Source organism: Budorcas taxicolor, chromosome 7, assembly GCF_023091745.1.
Source record: "Budorcas taxicolor isolate Tak-1 chromosome 7, Takin1.1, whole genome shotgun sequence".
Taxonomy (NCBI): Eukaryota; Metazoa; Chordata; class Mammalia; order Artiodactyla; family Bovidae; genus Budorcas; species Budorcas taxicolor.
This window is the reverse complement of record NC_068916.1, coordinates 5,883,623-5,900,005: the sequence shown is the minus strand read 5'-3', so window position 1 is coordinate 5,900,005 and position 16,383 is coordinate 5,883,623. Positions and strand designations below refer to the sequence as shown.

General features: G+C 50.8%; 1 protein-coding gene across 2 annotated transcripts in view; it reads right to left on the bottom strand.

The window, feature by feature from the left end:
* Window positions 1–1,176: 1,176 nt before the first annotated feature.
* The window catches only part of SUGP1 (SURP and G-patch domain containing 1), a 32,470-nt gene continuing 17,263 nt past the window's right edge, over window positions 1,177–16,383 (bottom strand). For both annotated transcript variants that reach the window (XM_052643026.1, XM_052643027.1), the window contains exons 8-14: window positions 14,773–15,128; window positions 4,564–4,670; window positions 3,611–3,788; window positions 2,996–3,102; window positions 2,091–2,236; window positions 1,655–1,784; window positions 1,177–1,366 (exon numbers count right to left, since the gene is read on the bottom strand). In XM_052643026.1, coding sequence (XP_052498986.1) covers window positions 1,340–1,366; window positions 1,655–1,784; window positions 2,091–2,236; window positions 2,996–3,102; window positions 3,611–3,788; window positions 4,564–4,670; window positions 14,773–15,128 — 1,051 coding nt within the window. In that variant the 3' untranslated portion in view covers window positions 1,177–1,339. The remainder of the gene's footprint in view (window positions 1,367–1,654; window positions 1,785–2,090; window positions 2,237–2,995; window positions 3,103–3,610; window positions 3,789–4,563; window positions 4,671–14,772; window positions 15,129–16,383) is intronic.

Genomic DNA, 16,383 nt, shown 5'->3' with positions numbered 1-16,383 from the left:
TTCCCATGGCTGGAATCCGGCACCCAGAACTACTCCCTTCTGCTCAGGACTCTGGCTGCCAGGGCAGGCTGCATGTCACCCCCTTGCCTTGCCCCGGGAACAGCATCCACGGAGGGGAGGCAGGGTAGTGTGTGCCACTCCACCCAGGGAGCTGCTGCTGAGATTCCAGACTCCCTCACTGAGAGATTCCCTGGACCACCTCCCCCACGGGTCCCGGCTCCTCTTCACAGCATTCATCAGCCCCAGATGGTGTTAGGGGTTCATGGCCACAGCCCCAGCAGAGTGTGGGTGCCCAGGGCAGACCCTGTCCATCCGGGCCAGTCACTGCTGTTTGCTGAACGGCTGCGAGAACTGCAGGCTGGCCCAGGAGCCTGATGCCAGCTCGAGTCCTCAGACCCCTTGAGCCCACAGCGGCTGAGCAGGATCCACTGTATGGGGCAGGGGGGTGAGTTGTAGGGGCCCCAGTGGCCCAGGCCCTGATATTCCAAGCAAGGCTCACAGATTTTTGAAGACCTTGCCCAAGTTGCTCACTCAAGATCCCCAGGTGATTCCTGCACAAACATGAGGCACCAGCTCTGGAGATGGGGTGAGCTCTCAGCACACACCGTGGTCTGGGCTGCCCACTAGCCGCCCCTCTTCCAGGAGGTGCGTGATGTCCCAGTCCAGTGTATCTGTCTGGGAAGCTGTCTCCCAGAGGCATGAGCCCTAGGGACTTGTATGTCCACCCTACTCGGAGGATGCAGGGCCGCTGGGATGGCCTGGGCTACAGCATCACCAGCCAGGTCTGCTGTATGCGGCGTGGGTGGGAGACCATCAGTGCTACCTGTCGAGAGGTGAGGGGCACAGGTGTACCCTGGGTCCACCTGCCTTGTGGGTCTGAGGGAGAACTGGGCCTGCCTGGGGAGCCCTCCTGAGCCTCCCCCTGTGGCGCAGTGCCAGGCTAGAAGGTCCCTCATGCCCTCAGCCTAGGTGCAGCCACATCTCCTTCAGCTGCTGGCTGCCCCTCCAAAATTCCTCTCCTCAACTCCAACCCAGGCTGATGGGGGACCCCACGAGCACACAAAGGTCCAGGTGATTTTCCAGGATTCTGTGGGCACTGGGCAGCCTTCATAGGTGCATCCTGTCCCCCCCGTCCACCATGGCCCTGCTGCTAAGGAACAGGAGGGGTTTCTGGTGATGGCAAGACCAGGCTGCCACAGCAGGCAGGCTCTGGGGTTTTAATACACAGCACAACACTCGCAACAACGGGAAGGGTGGGCAGAAATGCAGGCTGGAACATTCCACAGTCCAGGGATGGTCAGTGTTTTGCAAAGTACACTTGTGCATTTCTCCAGAATACTCAGTAGTAAGGCCGTCTGGGGTTGTTCTGTGGGAAGCAAGAAAGATAAAACAGGAGGTGATTATGCTAACGGAAGACAGCAGTTCCTCCCATCCAGAACCTAGCAGGAGCAGCGAGCTCACATTCTCCAGGAGGGAGGGCAGCTTTGGGGAGGAGAGTCAGACTTGAACACAGGGGGAGAAGTGGGAGGTGGTTTTGCTGTGAGTCTAGCTGGACTGCGGAAGGAGACACACTTCTTTACCAGCACCGCCACCCCTCCAGGGGAGGAACTGTGGTGACCCAGCAGAAACAAGATGGGGGCGGGGACACACGCACCAGGGGGTTGGGACGGAAGCGGTAGGCCAGCATCATCCTCTTTCGGAAAGCCTCGTATTCGTCATCTTCCTTGGAGAGCTCGGCTGGCCGGTCAATGCCAAAGCCAGCGCCATCTACCGTGGTGGTGCCCCTGCATTGGGGCAATGGGCGGGGTGAGCAGGGGAGCAGGATGGGGCCAGCGGAAAAGGGGGTGAGGGACCTGAGCTTGCGGGCAGGGGGGCCTCACTCGCCCTGGATGGGCTCAGCAGCAGCACCCCAATGCAGCTCCCTGTGGGGGGTATGCCGGGCTGGGCAACACCTGTCTGGGACACAACTGGCACTCTGAGAAGACAGAGAGCCCAAGGCAGTCCCACCACCAGAGTCTGTAGCCCTGACCTATGTCTCTGCGTGGGGATTTTCCTCTGCCCCTGGCCCCAACACTGGAGGCCACACTCACTTGTTGACGGGGTTCTTGATGCCCTGTCCCTCCGAGCCCAGGCCGTCCCCCTCCTTCCAGCCCATCTTCATCAGCATCTGGTAGCCGATGTTCTCGATCGTCAGCTTGAACTCCTTGTACTCTGAGTAGTCAGGCTCACGGCCTTCCTGCAGGGGAGGAGGCGGCCGTCATCCACCGGGGCTGTAGCCACTCCCAATCCCAGCTCTGGCCCAGAACCCCCCTCCACCCCATGGCCTCTGGGACCACCTGCCCCTCTGCCTCCCCACCACCACATCAGACTCTTTGAGAAAAGATCAAGCTGCCTCCTGTCAGGGTCCCCAGGGCCAGAAGCAGCGCTGTGTTCCCTGGTGGCCAAGTCACAGAGGGCAAGATGACAGGTCACACAGGCCTTGACCACCATGAGAAAGATCCATGGTTCATCAGCGAAGACAAAGCTCATGTTCCAGGAGCTATGTGTTACACAGAGCGCTAAAGAGAGGCCATGATCAATAAGGCGACCGCCTCACTGACAAGATGATGTGCTACGACGCAGTTTTACAAAAACCCGCAAAAGCCGACGTGGAATGTTCTACATCAGCTCTCTCCTCTTGAGCACCAAGGTAGCACGAGAGGAATGTTTTCATTCTGGGGAGCCCAATACATGGGGGTGTCTGCCTGAGAAATGCCTTGCCTGTAATCTGCACTTAATTGGCTCCACTGGAAGCAGCATTTCCCTAAAGCCCTGGTAAGCGTTTCTAAAGCAGCAACTGAGCTGCTATTCACTAATGTCCTACACAGATGGCCTCTGTCACAAGCAGACGCCGCTCCTGGAAGAGGGCTCAACGTGCCCTGTGAGCCAGGGAGCCCGAGGGCACCGCAGGTGCCTGCCCCAGGAGGAGGCTGCAGTCCGGGCTCTTCCCAGTTACCTTCAGGGCCTTGAAGGTCTCCATGAACTTCTCCAGCTCGTCCGGTGGCAGGAAGTCCCCGATGAAGTGTTTGCCCCGGCCCATCTTTGTCAGCTGCTCTGCCCATTCTGCCCAGAGATGGGGTAAAGGTGAGAGGAGGAAGGAGCGGGTCATGGCCCCACAGTCCAAGTGTGAGTCTCAGGCGGAGCCTGGGGCCATGGGGAATGAATGAGGCAGCTGCTGAAATGCTGACATGAGCCCCTGCTCTCCCACGCAGCCCTCCTGGGTACTGCGTTCAAGTGCCAGGGGACACTCAGAGGACCATGCGCTTATCACTGAAGAAACAGGCACAAGAGGCCAACTCTCTTGCCCCCGGCCTTACAGGCTGGGCAGGCGGCCCGAGGGCCCAGCGTGCTGCCTCCACGTGCCCGCTGGGCAGCTGAGTGGGCCCCCGGCGCCTGCAGCAGCGTGCCGCCTCCACGTGCCCGCTGGGCAGCTGAGTGGGCTCCCGGCGCCCGCAGCAGCGTGCCGCCTCCACGTGCCCGCTGGGCAGCTGAGTGGGCCCCCGGCGCCCGCAGCACTGAAGGCAGGCCTGCGCCCGGTGCCCCGCCCCGCCACGCTGGGCCCCCGGCCCACCTCGCGTCTTGTCCATCTCCATGCGCCGCAGCTGGTGCTCCCAGGTGCCCAGCTCGCTGTCCACCTCCTCGTCACTGTCGTAGCCGTGCTGGTGCTGCTGCAGCGCCTTCTCCCACAGCAGCTGCATGTCCTGCATTGCGCGCTTGTGCTGCATGATCATGTCGTACATCTGCTGCATCTGCGGGCAGCACACACCAGTGAGCGAGGCCCCGCCGCCGCTTCCGCGCACGATGGGCGCTCCCTCCCCGTCCCTGGGGCAGGCACAGGGGCGAGTGTTCAGGAAGGCACTGAATCTGGTGCCTTGGGTTTCCTGAACCTCTGTTTTGAGAAGGGAGGACCTCTCTCTAGTTTTTCCCAGAGGCTGGCCTAGAATCGGCAATATCCTGGGCACCATCACCATGGCCCGAGCAAGGTGACGTGGGCTTCTGAGCCCTGGGGGGAATCAAGGGCGAGGTAATGCGGCTGCCAGCCTGGAGGTGGCGGCCTGGGCAAGCTGTGGTCTGTGTCCTGGCCACAGGACACCCGGTGAGCCAGCCGTCCCCCCAACAATGCCCAGCACCATCTGGGCAGCTGTCACACCATTCAGGGCACCCGGTACCAGCCAGGCTTATTCTGTGCTGAGTGCTAGAGGGAACTGTAAGGAAAACTTAAATGGAGACCATCCAGTCGGGAGCAGCCCAGGTGCAGTGGGGAGCAGCCATGAAGCATTTGGGGCAGAGGCTGTTCAGGCAGCATGAGAAGGCTGGGCTCTGGACACAACTGTGGGCTGGGGAGGGCCCTTGGGGGATGGCACGCCATTGACAGGGGACCTACCTAACCAAGAGCCTCTCCCCCGAGTGTGGGGTCCACCTGGCACCACAGAGGCTCAGAAAGAACGCACTGCACCACCGGGCCGCCTGGGAGACAACACTCCACCAGCCCTGCGGGGCCTGCCTGCCCTGCCCCCGGCTTACCTCCTGTTGCTCCTTCAGCTGCTTCTTCTGGGCATCCGAGAGCTCCGTGACACCCACCAGACCCACGGGCTTCCCCTTCTCGTAGCCAAGACCCTTGAGGTCCTGAACTAGAAACAAGACACAGGCTGGTCAGCACTGCACACGGGGGCCCAGCCACGCACCTGTGTCCAAGGCAGAGTCCACGAGCTGACGACACCTGAGGCTCCCGCCACGTGCGGCAGGACCCTGAAGCGGGAGCAGTCAGCATGCGCGTCACCTGATGACCTCGTGGGGCTTTGCTCTGCTGTGTCACGTGCATGCAGTTCCATTCCCCTCTGACTGCTCCAGGCAGGCTCTATGACCCCCACTGCAGATGCTGACACCGAAGCTCCAGAGGCCTGGGCCCCACTCAAGGTGACAGAGGTAACAGGTGACAAGGAGGGGGATCTGCACAGCCAGAGACGTGGCAGCTGACTGTGCGTGCGTGCATGCGTGCACACGGGCTCCTGGGAGCAAGCCCTATGGTGAAGAGACACCCGGTGCAGACACACAGGTGTGCAGCCGGCATAAGAACGCTGTTAGTGCCTGCCTGAGACACAGCCAACTGTCTTTAAAGCAACTAACATTTAATCTGGTGTCAGCTTTGGAGCTTGGCTGGAACCCACAACAGTAATTCACATGAAGATGCTGTGAAGGCTCCATCTGAGTGCTGGAAACAACCTCCCTGCAGGGGGTGGCTGCTGGGGAGCAACTCAGGCAGAAGAGGCGCAGAGGCCTCTCAGGAGGCTGAAGAGCCAGGTCTTCCCAGATCAATGGGGCTGGGGCTTTGCCTCCAAGAACCACTCGCAGGTGCTTTTGGACCCTAAGACTGTCCCCTAATTCCTCAGTCTGTGGGGGCTCTGGAGGATACTGGGGAACGCCGTGGAGAGAAACAAAGGAGCCAAGGTCTGAGCAGTCTGCTGTTCACCTGGATCAGGCCCGAAGTCCCTCTCCTTCCCTGGCCACTTCAACAGTGAGCAGGCGGGTGGGGGCTGCCCACAATTCCCTGGGAACAATTCCCTGGCCATTGGGGCTTGAACCTGAACCCAAGACTCTGAAGCTTGTACGTGTCCCCTAGATCGTGAAGGACACTTCTTCTGCAGCTGGGGCTGGACCTCAGGGCTGCGACATGCATGCATGAGAGCGGCCCTCACATCTGAGCGCCCTCCTGTATACTGAGCACCACGTTTGGAACCTGGGCAGCAATTCGACCCTAGCACCATCAACCCTGGGCAGAGATGAGATCTAGAGCCCCAGTGGGTGCTAAACTCTTCAGGTAGTAGCCTTTCTCTTTAGCCAAGGGAGCACTGAGCAGGAGGCTACTCTCAGAGTGGGCAGGGCCAACAAGCCAGCCTGTGACCTGGTGAGATGCCTTCCGTTTCAGCCCATCCTTGGACGGCAAATGTAGGTGCTGGCGTCAGGTCACACAGGACTTTTCTATGCTTGGGTGTCCAGCACCAGTCAAGTCAGGGCTGAGGGAGGTTGAGAGGGCTCTGCCCATAGTACAGGCTGCGTGGTGGAGTCAGACAGAGAGCATGAGCTTACTGGTCATCAGTATCTCCTACATGATGCCATGACAACAGACGCCCACCCTTAAGGGTCTGTGGTAGAAAACGAGCAACGAGGCCACATGTTGGCTGTCGCTGAAACTGCTGTCAAGGAGGGGGACGCTGGAGATAGCTGCACAAAACTGACTGTGGCGATTACTGCGCTTATCATTGTACATTTCCTGAGCCTTCTATGACAAGGCTAAATCCAAGTACTTTAGAGCTTAGGAAAAATCAGGACCATCCGTATGTTGTCTATAAAAGATTTACTTTAGATATAGACAAAAACAGGTTGAGAGTGAAAGGAAGGAAAAAGATGCAAACAGTAAGCAAGAGAGCGCTGCTCTGGCCACACTAGCATCAGACAAAATAGACTAGGTCACAACAGATTACAAGAGACAAAGAAGGACGCTGCATATCAACAAGAGATTCGCTACAGAAAGAAAATCTAACAATTAAATATACATATACACAGACCTTGGGGCTTCCCTGGTGGCTCAGATGCTACAGAATCTGTCTGCGATGCAGAAGACCTGGGTTCAGTCCCTGGGTTGGGAAGATTCCCTGGAGAAGGGCATGGCAACCCACTCCAGTATTCTTGCCTGCAGAATTCCATGGACAGAGGAGTTTTGCGGGCTACAGTCCATGGGGTCGCAGATCATCAGACACAACTGAGCGACTAACACACAGAGACCTAACAGAGCTCCAGGATAAATGAAGCAAAACCTGACCAAACTCAAGGGAGAAATAAACAGTTCTGTAGAAACTGCTGATGACTGCAATGTCCTACTTTAAATAATGAACAGAGCGTCTACACAGAAGACCAGTAAGAACACACAGGACTGAACACCACTGTAAGCCAGCCAAAGCCGACTACACTGTCTACAGAGCACGCCAGCCAACAGCAGCAGAGCACACGGTACTCTGGAACACACGGAGCATTCTCCAGGGTAGGCCGCATGCTGGGTCACACGACAATCTGAATCAAAGTCATCCTTTCTGATCAAAATGGAATGAAATGAGAAATCAGTGACAGAAGGCAAACTGGAAAACTCACAAATGTGGAAACTAAACACAATCTTAAAAACCAATGGGTCAAAGAAGAAATCACAAGAGATCAGAAAATGCTTAAGAGACAAATAAACATAAAAGCACAATACACACCAAAATTTATGGGGGGGCAGCAAAAGCAGGGCCAAGAGGAAAATTTATAGTTGTAGACGCTCATATTAAAAAAGAAGGCAAACCTCCAACCAGCACGTAGCTGTACATCATAAGGAACCCAAAAAAGAAGAACAAACTAGTTCCTGAGCTAGCAGAATGAAGGAGATAAAGATCAGGATGGAGATAAAAGAAATAGGAAATAGAAAAGTATCAGAGAGAAAAATCAATGAAACCAAAAGTTCGTTTCTTGAAAAGACGAAGGAAATGGACAAATCTTTACATAGACTGCCTAAGGAGAAAAGAGAGAAGACTCAACTACTAAAACAACAGGGAGATGCAGCAGTCAACTTCATCAGTAGGGGATAAATTCCAAGATCCCCCCACAGGATGCCTCAAACTGCGGATAGTACTGAACCCTGTATATATACAGACACACACACATCCCCCGACTGCATACATACCAACCCATGATGAAGTTTAGTTTACAGATTAGACACAGTAATATTACTAATAGCTAATAATAGAACAGAACAGTTATGACAATTCCCTGGTGGCTCAGACAGTAAAGCGTCTGGCTACAATGCGGGAAACATGGGTTCGATCCCTGGGTCGGGAAGATCCTCTGGAGGAAATGGCAACCCACTCCAGTACTCTTGCCTGGAAAATCCCATGGATGGAAGAGCCTGGTAGGCTACAGTCCATGGGGTCAAAAAGAGTCGGACACGACTGATCGACTTTACCTGATAGGAAAAATTATGTGAATGTGGTCTCTCTCCCAAAATATTTCATCACCGATGTAATGCGGTTTCCACCCTAACACAGCACATGTTTAGCACACACCGTGGCTGGAACTTTTGCAGTTTGAGATACGATGGCAAAACCAGCACAGATTTCTTTTTCCTTCTTCACAATTTCATAAATAGATGCTTTTTTTTTTACTCTAGATCTTGGTAACTGAAGGTTTTTTTTTTTTTTTTTGGTAACTGAAGATTATTAAGCCAAGAACTTTAAGTAACTCTTTACTTAAAGGAAATACTTTACAGCTTCTCTTTGGCATGTCTGAATTGCCAGCATCACTACTCTTGTGCTTTGAGGTCATTATCAAGGAAAACAGTAAAGTAAGGGTTATTTGAACATAAGCACTGCAACACCATGAGAGCCCGGCTGATAACCGAGTAACCAAGTGACAAATGGGTAAGCACTGAGGAACTGGTGCCTCTGAACTGTGGTGCTGGAGAAGACTCTTGAGAGTCCCCTGGACTGCAAGGAGATCAAAGCAGTCAATCCTAAAGGAAATCAACCCTGACTATTCACTGGAAGGACTGATGCTGAAGCTGAAGCTCCAATACTTTGGCCACCTGATGTGAAAAGATGACTCACTGGAAAAGACACTGATACTGGGAAAGATTGATGGTAAAAAGGAGAAGGGGGTGGCAAAGGGTGAGATGGTTAGATAGCATCACCGACTCAATGAACATGAATTTGAGTAAGCTCCAGGAGATAGTGAGGGACAGGGAAGCCTGGGTGCTGCAGTCCATAGGGTCGCAAAGAGTCAGACATGACTTAGTGACTGAACAGACAATAACAATGGGTGGAATAAGTTAGACAAAGGGATGATTCATGTCCCAGGTAGGGTGGACCAGACAGCACAAGATTTCATCACAATTCTCAGAATGGGCTCACAATTTGAAATGTATTGATTTTTTATTTCTGGAATTTTTCATTTAATATTTTTGGAACACAGTTGATGGTGGGTAATTGAAACCACACAGAAAGCAAAAACACAGATAATGGGGAACTACTGAAGCGAGAGAATTCCAGAAAAACACCTATTTCTGCTTTATTGACTATGCCAAAGCCTTTGACTGTGTGGATCACAATAAACTGTGGAAAACTCTGAAAGAGATGGGAATACCAGACCACCTGACCTGCCTCTTGAGAAACCTATATGCAGGTCAGGAAGCAACGGTTAGAACTGGACATGGAACAACAGACTGGTTCCAAATAGGAAAAGGAGTATATCAAGGCTGTATATTGTCACCCTGCTTATTTAACCTATATGTAGAGTACATCATGAGAAACACTGGACTGGATCAAGCACAAGCTGGAATCAAGATTGCCAGGACAAATATCAATAACCTCAGATATGCAGATGACACCACGCTTATGGCAGAAAGTGAAGAGGAGCTAAAAAGCCTCGATGAAAGTGAAAGAGGAGAGTGAAAAAGTTGGCTTAAAGCTCAACATTCAGAAAACGAAGATCATGGCATCTGGTCCCATCCACTTCATGGGAAACAGATGGGGAAACAGTGTCAGACTTTATTTTTTGGGGCTCCAAAATCACTGCAGATGGTGACTGCAGCCATGAAATAAAAAGACACTTACTCCTTGCAAGGAAAGTTATGACCAACCTAGACAGCATATTCAAAAGCAGAGACATTACTTTGCCAACAAAGGTCTGTCTAGTTAAGGCTACAGTTTTTCCAGTGGTCATGTATGGATGTGAGAGTTGGACTGTGAAGAAAGCTGAGCACAGAATTGATGCTTTTGAACTGTGGTGTTGGAGAAGACTCTTGAGAGTCCCTTGGACTACAAGGAGATCCAGCCAGTCCATCCTAAAGGAAATCAGTCCTGAATATTCATTGGAAGGACTGATGATGAAGCTGAAACTCCTATACTTTGGCCACCTCATGCAAAGAGTTGACTCATTGGAAAAGACCTTGATGCTGGGAGGGACTAGGGGCAGGAGGAGAAGGGGATGACAGAGGATGAGACGGCTGGATGGCATCACCGAATCGATGGACGTGAGTTTGAGTAAACTCCGGAAGTTGGTGATGGACAGGGAGGCCTGGTGTGCTTCGATTCATGGCGTTGCAGAGTCGGACATGACTGAGTGACTGACCTGACCTGAACGGATTGATCCCTGGAGAGTGGCATGGCAACCCACTCCAGTATTCTTCCCTGGAGAATCCCCATGGTGGGCTGAAATCCATGGGGTCCCAAAGCCAGACACCACTGAGCGACTAAGCCCAGCACTATATTACTGATGACTTTACAAAAACAAAAGAATGATACAAGAATACTAAACAGCACAAACTACCAAAACTAACTCAAAAAGTAACAGAAAACTTGAACAGAATTATAACAACTAGTGGGAATCTATCAATACCCAACCATCTCCTCTCCCACCCCCCAAAAAAGCCCAGAATCAGATGGTGTCACTGGTAAATTCTACCCAAGATTTAGAAGAGGATTTAACACCAATTGTACTCAAATTCTTCCAAAAAATTAAAAGTAGATAACACTTTCTACTTCATTCTACGAGGTCAGTGTTACTCTGATATGAAAGGCAGACAAAGACAATATAAGAAAACTACAGACCAATAATCTTTATGAGTCAAGATGCAGAAATCTGCACCAAATACTAGCAAAACCAAGGCCATCAGCATGTTAAACTAATTATTTACTACAACAGACTGGGATTTATTCCAGGAATGCAAGAGCAGTTCAACACACAAAAACCAATCAACGTAAAACGCCACTTTAATAGAAATAGAAAAAAATCCACATGATCATTTCAATTGATGTAGAAAAAGCATTTGACAAAATCAAACACTCTCTCATGATAAAAACGCTCAGTAAAGACAAGGGAACTTCTTCAACATGACAAGGGCCAGCTATTTAAAAAAACACAATCATAATACTCGATGGTGAAAGACCAACAGCTTTCCCCCTAAGAATTAGGAACAGGCAGGAATGCCTGCTTTCACCGCTTCTGTTCAACACAGTACTGCGAATCCTAGCTAGAGCACTTAGGCACGAAAAAGCAGTAAGAAGCATCCAAGTTGGAAAGGAAGACATAAAACTATTCTTATTTGCACATGACATGATCTACATATATCTAGAAAACCCTAAAGACTGTTATGGTAATACATAAATTCAGCAAACTTAAAAAGATACATAAAAAGGATTCCCTGATGGCTTGGTAGTAAAGAGCCTGCCTGCCAATGCAGGAGACACAGGTTCAATCTCTGGTCTGGGAAGATTCCACAGGCTGAGGAGCAACTAAGCCTGTGAGCTACAACTCTTCAGCCTGTGCCCTAGAGCCCTCGAACCGCAGCTACTGAAACCTGTGCGCCTCGAGCCCACGCTCTGCACTAAGAGAAGCCACCACAGTGAGAAGCTGGAGCAACCGCAACTAGGGCAGCACTCCCACTTGCTGCAACTAGAGAAAAGCCTGCACAGCAGACAGAGACCCAGCAGAGCCTAAATAAAAAAAATGTATGTGAACGGGAACGCTATCCTGTGTTCTCAGACTCAGTTCAGTTCAGTCGCTCAGTTGTGTCCAACTCTTTGCAACCCCAGGGACTGCAGCACGCCAGGCTTCCCTGTCCGTCACCAACTCCCGGAGCTTGCTCAGACTCACGTCCATCGAGTCGGTGATGCCATCCAACCAGATTCTCAGACTGGAATCTCAGTTCTCAGATTGGATTCCAATCTCATTTCTCAGACTGGAAGACTCAAATGTTAACATGTCAATACCACCCAAAGCAATCTACAGATTTAATACAGACCCTATCAAAATCCCAACAATGCTTTTTGCAGAAATGGAATAGCTCATCTGAAAATTCATACAAAAAGTCAAAGGACCTAGAATAGCCAAAGCCTAAAAAAGAACGAAGTTGAAAAGCAGATACTTCCGATTTAAAATTTTACCACAGAGCTACGATAATCAAAACAGTGTGCTACTGGCATAAGCAGAGACACATGGCCATTGTCACAGAACAGAGAGCCCCCGAATAAACTCTTACATCTGCGGAACTTTTGACAAGGCGTGAAGAGACCATTCAATGGAGAAAGAATCACAGTCTTTTTGACAAATGGTACTGGGAAAATTGGATCTCCACGTGCAAAGAAATGAAGCGGGACCCTTACTTTATATCATGTGTAAAAATTAACTCAATTTTATGAGCTAAAACCATAAAACTCTTCCTGACCCAGGAATCGAACGGGGTCTCCTGCATTGTAGGAGGATTCTTTACCAGCTGAGCTACCAGGATGGTATAAAAACCCTTAGAAGAAAACAGATGCATATTTTCAAGACTTTCAGACGTGGGTAACAAAAGAAAAAATAAATTGGACATTAAAACTTAAAACTTTTGTGTATCAAAGGACATGAAGAGAATATTAATAATAAAAAATTATTTTTAAATACAGCCCATAAAACTAGAAAAAAATATTTGCAAATCATGTATCTCAATAGCGGTTAATATCTAAAACAGAAAAAGAACTCCTACAGCTCAATAACAAAAGGGCAAATTGGGAAGATCCCGCGTGCCTCGGAGCAGCTAAGCCGGTGCACCGCAACTGCGGCAGCCCATGTGCTGCGCCTGCTGCAGCCCAGGCGCCCTGGAGCCTGTGCTCCGCAGCCAGAGACGCCAGCACCACAAGAAGCCTGCGCGGCACGGAAAGAGTTGCCCCTCCTTGCTACCAACTAGAGAAGTCCCTGCACAGCCACGAAGACCCAGCGCGGTCAACAATACACAAACAATTTTTAAAAAATGGGCAAGGGACTAAAATAGACATTTCTTCAACTAAACTGTACAAATAACCAGTAATACAAGAAAAGATACTCAACACCATTAGTCATTAAGGAAACGCAAATCAAAATTACATTGTGATTTCACTTTACTCTTACTAGGATAGCTATAATAATAAGGCGAGAATGTGAAGAAATTCAAACCCTTGTGCATGGCTGATGGGAATGTAAAACGGTGCAGCTGCTGTAGAAAACAGTTTGGCAATTCTGCAGTAAGTTACAGAATTACCGTAAGACCTAGTGATTCCACTCCTAGATATATGCATAAGTAATCAAAATCACCAAAGAAAGGCAATGCCAAAGAACGCTCAAACTACCGCATAATTGCACTCATCTCACACGCTAGTAAAGTGATGCTTAAAATTCTCCAGGCCAGGCTTCAGCAATATGTGAACCGTGAACTTCCAGATGTTCAGGCTGTTTTAGAAAAGGCAGAGGAACCAGAGATCAAATTGCCAACATCCGCTGGATCATGGAAAAAGCAAGAGTTCCAGAAAAACATCCATTTCTGTTTTATTGACTATGCCAAAGCCTTTGACTGTGTGGATCACGATAAACTGTGGAAAATTCTGAAAGAGATGGGAATACCAGACCACCTGACCTGCCTCTTGAGAAATCTGTACGCAGGTCAGGAAGCAACACTTAGAACTGGACATGGAACGACAGACTGGTTCCAAATAGGAAAAGGAGTATGTCAAAGCTGTATGTTGTCACCCTGCTTATTTAACCTCTATGCCGAGTACATCATGAGAAATGATGGGCTGGAGGAAGCACAAGCTGAACTCAAGACTGCCGGGAAAAATATCAATAACCTCAGATATGCAGATGACACCACCCTTATGGCAGAAAGTGAAGAGGAACTAAAAAGCCTCTTGATGAAAGTGAAAGAGGAGAGTGAAAAAGTTGGCTTAAAGCTCTACATTCAGAAAACTAAGATCATGGCATCTGGTCCCATCACTTCATGGGAAATAGATGGGGAAACAGTGGAAACAGTGTCAGACTTTATTTTTTTGGGCTCCAAAATCACTGCAGGTGGTGACTGCAGCCATGAAATTAAAAGACGTTTAATTTCCTTAGACGTTTAATAACCTTGGAAGGAAAGTTATGACCAAGCTAGACAGCATATTAAAAAGCAGAGACATTACTTTGTCAACAAAGGTCCGTCTAGTCAAGGCTATGGTTTTTCCAGTGGTCATGTATGGATGTGAGAGTTGGACTAGAAAGAAAGCTGAGTGCAGAAGAATCAATCCTTTTGAACTGCGGTGTTGGAGAAGACTCTTGAAAGTCCCTTGGACTGCAAGGAGATCCAACCAGTCCATCCTAAAGGAGATCAGTCCTGAGTGTTCACTGGAAGGACTGATGCTGAAGCTGAAACTCCAATACTCTGGCCACCTGATGTGAAGAACTGACTCACTGGAAAAGACCCTGATGCTGGGAAAGATTGAGGGCAGGAGGAGAAGGGGATGACAGAGGATGAGATGGTTGGATGGCATCACCGACTCAATGGACATGGATTTGGGTGGACTGTGGCAGTTGGTGATGGACAGGGAGGCCTGGCGTGCTGCGGTTCATGGTGTCGCAGAGTCGGACATGACTGAGAGACTGAACTGAAGTGAATCAAAATCCGGGATCCAAACAGTCCGTGTAGGTCAACGTTTACAGCAGCAGTAGTGACAATCGCCAAAACGTGAAAACAACTCAGGCTTCTGAACAACTGATGAACGGGTGAACAAAAGGCCGTCTCTCCATACACTGGACTACTACTCAGCCATGGAAGCAAATGAGACTGTGACACGTGCTGCACGCACATGAACCCTGGAAACACTACGCTCCGTGAAAGACGCCAGACCCTCCCCCGCACGCTGAGACGGGTTGGCCCACCTGACAGGGGCGAGGGAGCGGCATCCGCATCCCTCTGCGCCAGCTCGGCGGGCGGGAGCTCCACCTTGTCCTCTTCAGGCCCCCACCGGCTCTTCCGCTTCCTCTTCACGTTGGCTGTGGTGGCCGGCTTCCCTGGGGCGGCGGCAGATGGGTTGGCAGTGGGCAGGGCGGTAGATGAGGTAGGGCAGGCAGTGGCAGTGGGCGTGGACCCCAACGGGGTCTCAGGAGGAGATCTGCGCTTCAGTCCGAGGTCAGGTGCGGTGGGGGTGCCCGTGGGACCAGCCTTGGCTTTGCGGAACTCCTCCAGCTTCTGGCGGTAGTACTTGTACCCTTGGCTGTTGGGTTCATATAGAAAGCTGCAAAAGAGAGTAGGGGGCCAACTGTAACTGGGCCTCAGACCCTACCCGATTTAGCGTAGAAGGTCGGGCTTTGCTTTGCATAGGTATACCCGGGTCAGCCAGGGTCACTTCAGGGTCGTGTCAAGATAGAGGTCTCTACCGTGACCTCCTGCCTGCCAGGTCTCGGTGGCTGCTGGCCCTGGTGACTCAAATCTGAGGAACAGCGTGGCATGCCCACAGCTCCTCATGACGCTGTCCCTGTGAGCTAAGGGTCCTGCCAAGCCGCTACCCTGCCCTCACTGGATGCCTGTCGCACTGTCATTGGCCCCCTGCCTCGAAGGGGAAGGTGCATGCTCTCTCAGGCCTTGCCCAGCCATTCTAGATGAACGCCCCAGTGCCTGCAAACCAAGAACTCCTGCGTAGCGAGAGACCCCTGGTGCCAGAAAGGGCAGGTTCTGACCCACACCTGGCAGCTGGGCACATCTGTGCTCCTTTCTGATGCATCCTCGAGAGGCATCAACAGTGGACAGAGACAAAACAAATACACTGAACACTGCAACCGACAGGGAGCTACTGACAGCCTTGCCAGGAGCTGTGGGTCCCCCAGTGCAGGGCAGCGGATGCTAGGCTCAGAGCAGGCAGACCCTGCAGGTCTGCACCCGCCTGCCGTCTCTCAGCCTCTGTATGTACTGAGCCAACAGTCCCACCTCTACAGTCCATACTGGAGGGAAGCATCACAGCCCTGTTCTATATAGCAAAACCTGTCCAGAGCAGAGATTACATAGCCCTTAACAAGAAGTGGCTAGACCTGCACTCATAAACCTGGAATGATAGTCACAGCACAACGCTGCACTACAAAAGTAACATGCAGGCTCAAGGACACTGTAAATTCCTTCTGTATGAAAGTTAGCAGAAACAAAAAATCCACAGACTATTTCTACATGAGAGCCACAAGAGGGATGGAAGGACTCCCAGGTCTGCTAATGTTGGTACTCAGGGTGGGATGGAGGGATGGGGGAGCCTGCGGCATCTTCTTTGTATTTCTGGGTCACAGTACAGGCATGTATGGCCTTCAGAAAACCCGATGAGGAACATTTGTAAAAAATTAAAAGAAACAAAGATCATAAAATCATTAAGCTTCTAGCCAAGCTAAGAATAAAAGAGGACACAAATTACTAACAAGAGAAATGAAAGGGCAGCCATCACTACCGATCCCATGGACATTAAAAATACTATGGATCACTATGAACAACTCTATGCACACAAACTTAAC